The following is a 7,256-nucleotide window of genomic DNA, read 5'->3' on the forward strand; positions in this document are numbered from 1 at the left end:
ATCACAGACACAGAGTCACATCGCAGACACAGAGTCACATCACAGACACATCACAGACACAGAGTCACATCACAGACACATCACGGACACAGAGTCACATCACGGACACGTCACAGACACAGAGTCACATCACAGACACAGAGTCACATCACAGACACATCACAGACACAGAGTCACATCACAGAGTCACATCACAGACACATCACAGACACATCACGGACACAGAGTCACATCACAGACACATCACAGACACAGAGTCACATCACAGACACATCACAGACACATCACAGACACAGAGTCACATCACAGACACATCACGGACACATCACAGACACATCACAGAGTCACATCACAGACACATCACAGACACAGAGTCACATCACAGACACATCACAGACACATCACGGACACAGAGTCACATCACGGACACATCACAGACACAGAGTCAGATCACAGACACATCACATCACGGACACAGAGTCACATCACGGACACATCACAGACACATCACATCACGGACACAGAGTCACATCACAGACACATCACAGACACAGAGTCACATCACAGACACATCACAGACACATCACATCACAGACACAGAGTCACATCACGGACACATCACAGACACATCACATCACGGACACAGAGTCACATCACAGACACATCACAGACACAGAGTCACATCACAGACACATCACAGACACATCACATCACAGACACAGAGTCACATCACAGACACAGAGTCACATCACGGACACAGAGTCACATCACAGTCACAGACACGGACACATGTCAGTTAAGATCAGATGAGACTGTGTGTGGCTGATCAGCACGTGGTGTTTACAGCAGCAGCTGTTTAAATTCTTCTAAAGTTGAGTAAATGTTTGTGCAGAGAAACGTGTCTGTGCTGCTGCTCTGATTTCAATGTGTTTGTTTCTCTGTGTGTGTGTGTGTGTGTGTGTGTGTGTGTGTGTGTGTGTGTGTGTGTGAGTGTGTGTCTGTGTGTGTGTGTGTGTGTGTGTGTGTACCATGTTTACATATCTTTGTGAGGACCAACAGCCCTTATGCGGACAAAATCCCCGTACCCACAAGTTTGAAGGCATGTTTGAGACTCAGAGTGTGGTTTTAGTGTCAGGGTTACAGTTATGTTATGGTTAGCATTCATTCTTGATGGTTAGGGTGAGCAGCTAGGGAAAACATCGTGTCAGTTAGATGTCCTCACTAAGATATGAAAACAAGTGTGTGTGTGTGTGTGTCACAGCTGCTGCAGATTTGCAAACTTGCATGTAACAGTTTGAGTGAACCACTTGTGTACGCCGGGATCTCTCAGAGCCCCGCCCCCTGCTTGGCCGATGACCTCTCACAGTTTAAAAGGATAAACTCTCATTGGCTCGTGCCAGCAGCTACAGCACCTCCTTCCCACCTCAAACCTTCCTGCTTCTTCTTTGCTTCCCTCCTACGGCAGAGCTTTCCACTTTTCCCTGTCAACCTACACGCTTTCCTTCTCACCGACCCTTTAACACATTCATGCCCGCCTACACATCTATGCACCTGTACCTAAACTGGCCCCTTTTTCATGCTTCTCATGAATCCACTGCCAAATATGTGAAATAATTTATGAAATAAAAACATTTTTTGCAGGTGCTGGGAAAGAAATGAAACCAGTGTGTTTAAACTGACTGCAACACTTTCAGTGCAGACAGATAAAAACATGTGATTGTGCATTTTTAACGTGTGCTCGATCGATCTCTCTGCGTTTCTACAGAGCGAGATGAATTCATCCGACGCTGTAATACAAATGAGATTTTGTGGTTTAATCTTTGGAGTGGATCCTCTTCCTGTTTTCAGGCCGACAGTGAATGCCGCCGTGAGCAGCCCTGCAGCCTCTCTGCTTTCACCTCCCGACGAGCGCCACCTCACGATGACTCCTGCCACCAATCTCAGCACCGGCGGCGCTCCGGAGGAGAAGCCCTGCATCGTCAACGACCAGATGGGACCCTTCACAGTTGTCTACATCCTCATCTTCATCATCAGTCTGCCTGGAAATCTGGTGTCAGTGTGGGCCTTCATCCGCAGCCCCAGAGCCAAGGTAGGCAGGACGACTCGAGATGACCCGAGGTCACACACGAGGTGAAAAGTGAGGCGAATGTCCTGTGGCGAGGTGTCACATGACAGTGTAAAGGTGCTTGAAGAGCACGTATTAGATAAGAGAAGAAGAAGTGATGAGAGGATTTGTGGTCAGTTATGGTGAAATGAGCTGGAATGAGGATTTCTCTGACCCCGTGACTCACTGTAAGCTTCTCTTTTCCTCGGACATAGAAGAAGATATAGTCGAGGTTTTAAAAATGAAGCTTTAAAATGAAATCGTCCATCAGCCTCTGACTCTTCTGAGCTCAAAGCTCTCAGATGGAGATGTGGACAAAAAGAAGGCAGATTTAAAGCCCTTTTGCATCAGTACCTACTCAGATCAACCGGTTTTCCATTACAACCCAGTGTGCGTGCTTGTCGTCATAGCAACGCATCTGTGTGGCCAGCGACATAATCATGCGATACGAACGCTACAAGAAAGGACGTCGAGGCAAGAATAAACCTGCTGCTTTCCTTCGTTGCCGAGTTTTAAAAAATGACAGTTTTAATTTTTGCGAGTGAGACGCTCTCATGACTCATCGAGTGGCGCTTCTGACCGGCCAATATGTGGCACGCAGTCTGATGATGTCACATTTTAGTACCTGCCTGGGTGAGCAGGGACTATGACCTAATGGAAAACCCTGGAAACCGTGGCGAACGGTTGCCAAGTCGATCTGATTAGGTACTAATGAAAATGGGGCATAAGACGCTTCAGCACAGCCTTAAAAACACCCATGAACACACATTTACCCCAGTGTGGGGTAAGTACTCCTACCTTACCCAAACTACAGGTTCTGGACAAATTCAAAGAGCTTTTGGTCATTTTAAATTTCATTTGTTAGAATTTATTAATTTTCCCCTGAACTGCAGTTCCTCTAATGTCCACTGGAGGCTCCGACAGTGAGTCAGTCCCCACAGTCCTGCATGTTCAAAGGTCCAACAGAACTGCTTCACAACAAATGCATGAAGTTTATTTTAAACACTCACCTGGTTAGATAGTATTAAGGCAGCTGCAGCACAGGTGGCTGTAGTAGCAGAGCTGATGATCTGAGTCCGTGTCCATGTTTAGATGTTTTTGTGTCCCTCAGCAGAAGAGCGCCAGCATCTACCTGATTAACCTGCTGGTGGCCGACCTGCTGCTCCTGCTCGCGCTGCCCTTTAAGATCATGAAGGACCTCGGGGTGGCGCCGTGGAACCTCATGGTGTTCCACTGCCAGGCCAGCGCCGTCACCATCTACATCAGCCTCTACGCATCCATCGCCTTCCTCGCCTTCATCATCACGGACCGCTACCTCCAGGTACTCTCCAAAAATGTTCAAAAGCAGCGCTCTGGTTAGTGGGCACCACGCACCGTGCGGTCTTTCTTATGTGTTTAGATTGAAATCGTTTTCAGACATCAGAAACAAAAATGTGAGTGTCCTCCTGCAGGAATGCCACACTGTGCGCTCTCTGCGGCTGCAGGAGGTCGGCTTCGCCCGGCTGCTGTCGCTGGTCGTCTGGCTGCTGCTGCTGCTCATCATGGTGCCCAACATGGCCCTGCCAATAAAACAGGTCAAGGTAAGGCAACAGTCCTGACAATAAAGCCTCTGTGACCGTTGGAGGTGCACGATTCACATGTCTAAAGTGCACCATGCAGGCCGGCGGCGGCTATTGGAGACGTTTTCAGAATCAGAATCAGAATCAGAAAGGGTTTTATTGCCAAATGTTGAGCAGGTTTACAACATTAGGAAATTGCTGCTGTTTTGTCCTCTGAGCAGAAGGAGGTGACACTGTGCCTCAGACTGGTGTGTTTCTGTTGCTCCTGCAGGAGCAGACCTACCTCAGCTGCTCTTCTCTGAAGGAGGACATCAGCCTTCACTGGCACGCTCTCACGGTCTTCCTTTGCACGGCGCTCTTCCTCAACGCCTCCGCCGCCACGCTCATCTCCAGCACCCTGGCTGTCAAAAAGCTCCTGCGCAGCCGCAGCGACCCCAAACTCTGGGCGAACGCCAGGAGGGTGGCGGCAAGCGTGGCGGCTGTGGCGTTGGCCTATGTATTCAGCTTCGTCCCCTACCACGTGGTCCGCACGCCGTACACGCTGGCCCAGACCAAACTCATCACAGACTGTGAAACCAAGAAGCGGCTGTTTCTGGGGAAGGAGTCCACTCTGCTGCTGAGCGTGCTCCACCTCTGCTTCGACCCGCTCATCTTCTTCTACCTTAACGCCCCGTTCAGACACACCATCAGAAAGCTGTTTCCCTGCCTCGGAAACCACGCCATCAGAGACGCAAAGGAGGAGGCGGCAGAGGAAATGATGCAGCCGGCGACCTCTGCACAGCAAGAGGCTGCATGCTAACCACACCGTCTCCTCCAGGATGGTACTTAGCTTAGCACAATGACTGGAAACTGTTAGCTTAAATGCTCTCTTGAAAGACTACAAACATGGACTAAAGACTTACAGATGCTCCTCCATGTGCAACAGGATTCAACTTGACTTATTAAACTTATAGATTATTACTCACTGTTCAGTTTTTATCAGTGTGACTGGTGTTAATAAAATGAAGACTAACAGGTGAAATGATTAAACTCTGTGATGCTGTTACATAGACTGTAACTTTATATTATTATTGATTCATAAAGATGAAACAAAGAGAACAAACCCGATTGGTCCTTTTAAGTGCTGTGAGCGTCTGTCACCAGCAGAGGGCAGCAGTAACCAGTGTTCACCACAGTGCTCCTCAACTGAAACACCTTATAGAACCTTATGATATCCCGCTTGTCTTTTTCAACAGAGGACACAATTATTAAAGCTAAATACCACAACAAAAAACATTTTTAATGTCATGACAACAGGTCAGAAAGCAGAATCTAAACACTGTGATGACGATGTACTTAAAGTGTGTCTTGGGAACATTTATTGAAGAAGTCTTTTGCCAATAGCCATATTCTGAAATCGAACACCATCGACAGCAGCACTCTGACCTGACCTCTGTGTGAGGTCTGTCACTCATCGCGGTGCTGATGCATGCTCAATTATCCAGGTAAGTAAATCCCAAAAGGTTGAGTCTGTTCATCTGGATGGTTTCAGTGGGAGAAACGTTTCATCATCATCAGCTGACGTCTTCAGTCTCAACTGACTGCAGGTTTCAACCTTATAAACAGGACATTTGAACAATGACTGAAACCAGCAGCACTGATGAACAACGGGCTGGGAGGTCAGTTCATGATCATTAATATACATATTCTCATGACCACTGATCAAAGCCCACTGATCAATAACCATGAGTACCATTCACAGAGAGTTGGGGAAAAGCTGCAATCACAGCATTGTAGGATGGTGACAGATGTACCCTTAGGCCCCCTCCTCCATTCAGAGATGGTCTTTCCCTCACGTTCCTTCAGTGCTGCTGGTTTCAGTCATTGTGCAAATGTCCTGTTTATAATGTTGGAAACCTGCAGTCAGCTGAGACTGAAGACGTCACCTGATGATGACAAAATGTTTCTCCCACTGAAAACGTCCAGATGAACAGAATCAACCTTTTGGGATTTACTTACCTGGATAATTGAGCGTGCATCAGCACCGCGATGAGTGACAGACCTCACACAGAGGTCAGGTCAGAGTGCTGCTGTCTCAGGAAGAAGATGATGACAATGGACCAAACGAGTTAGTGATTAAAGTGAACGGCATGTGCTTTTTCTTATTTCACTCATACTTACTCATATTAATCTTGCTTCAGGAAATGATGTTCACGTTAACCGATACCAATACCAGTGCCGATAATATCGATTTGCCCAACTTTACCTTGAAGCAGAAGGACAACTGAATATCTCTAAAGGAAAATGGACCCTGGAAAAGGAGGAGCCTTGGAACCAGGACTAAAAGAAACAGTATAACAGACAAATAAGGCTTTTAAGTATGAATAAACTTACCTCTGGTTTCTGTAGCTTAGTCAGTAAATGGCCTGTATTTATATAGCGCTCAAAGTCAGTGTTTGTAGTTGTTACCACAGACTGTTCCCAAATCACCGACACAGTGACGGTAACTGATTTAAGCGCATATGCTATTAGCTAATGCTACTCAGCCTGGCTAGCAAGCTCTTGCTAGTACCAGCCAACCATAAATGGTCTGTTACTACAGTAACCTCACAGCAGCCATATTTTTGATCAGATGATGTCATTAAAAAGGCTCCAACAGCACAAACACGGTCCACAGGTCCAGTTCAGGGACTCCAGTTAGCTGAGGTGACGCCTAGCACACAGCTAGCAGCTAGAGCTACCTGTGTCCCCATCCACCTGTCAGAGGCCACACCTCTAATAACGCAAACGTTAGGCTTTAATACAATTTAAGTTGAGTTTTAAAGGTGAAGTTAACATTGGAGACCAAACATCATAAACATGTTTGTCCTTTTGAAGTCTCTGGTGGACATCAGAGGAACTGCAGGATTTGGTCCTGAGTGCTGACATCATTTTTATCATTTTCTGTGAACAAATGAAAGTTTTTTGGTAGTTTAAGATTAAAAACAATCTCCCTACGATACTGTAAGCAGGAGGATGGAGCTCCTGCAGCCGTTCACATTCCTGACCTGATGGAGTGGATCCAGGGCCTGACCTTCTGACTGCACGTATGAAATTATCTACACAGCTTATAATAATGGTTAAACAAGCCTCACGGTGGCCAATACAGATTACAGACTGAACATTAAAGAGTGAAAATAAAGCTTGTCTCTAAAAATCTCTCTGCATTTCTGTTAGCGTACGAAACGTAATCGAAACGCGTCATTTAGACTAAAACATTCAGGAGACGTGCGTGAAGACACGAGGACCGAGCTGCCTACAGGAGACGTCATTAAAGATGGCGTCTCACTGATAATACATGGCTAACGCTGATATTATAAACAAACATGTAATATACGGATTAAAGCTGAGAACAGCTATTTGTAGGTTATGACGTCATCTGCCTCCAGTAAGAACACTTCTACAGTACTGCAGATGTATCCTCATTTGTAGCTTTAATATTTGGATACATTTGTAACTATTTCAGCTTTTTAAACTAAAAAATGCTTATTTTAAGATTGTGGAAAATGTTCCTTTCCTACACAATTCATCTGTCCATCCTGTCACGGACTGAACACTTGTCCACAGTGAACTTC

The 7,256-nt window shown here is 46.3% G+C and overlaps 1 protein-coding gene across 1 annotated transcript; it reads left to right on the plus strand.

Moving 5' to 3' along the window:
- The first annotated feature begins 1,921 nt into the window (after positions 1 to 1,921).
- gpr171 (G protein-coupled receptor 171) lies at positions 1,922 to 4,462 on the plus strand. The gene is made up of 4 exons (XM_085371559.1): positions 1,922 to 2,089; positions 3,216 to 3,425; positions 3,556 to 3,684; positions 3,935 to 4,462. Exons 1-4 carry the CDS (start codon positions 1,922 to 1,924, stop codon positions 4,460 to 4,462), a joined length of 1,035 nt encoding a protein of 344 aa, XP_085227685.1.
- The last annotated feature ends 2,794 nt before the right edge of the window (positions 4,463 to 7,256 follow it).

The sequence above is a fragment of the Diplotaxodon limnothrissa genome, linkage group LG14, assembly GCF_057381915.1.
Source record: "Diplotaxodon limnothrissa isolate DT_005_m linkage group LG14, D_limnothrissa_male_GT1.1, whole genome shotgun sequence".
NCBI lineage: Eukaryota > Metazoa > Chordata > Actinopteri > Cichliformes > Cichlidae > Diplotaxodon > Diplotaxodon limnothrissa.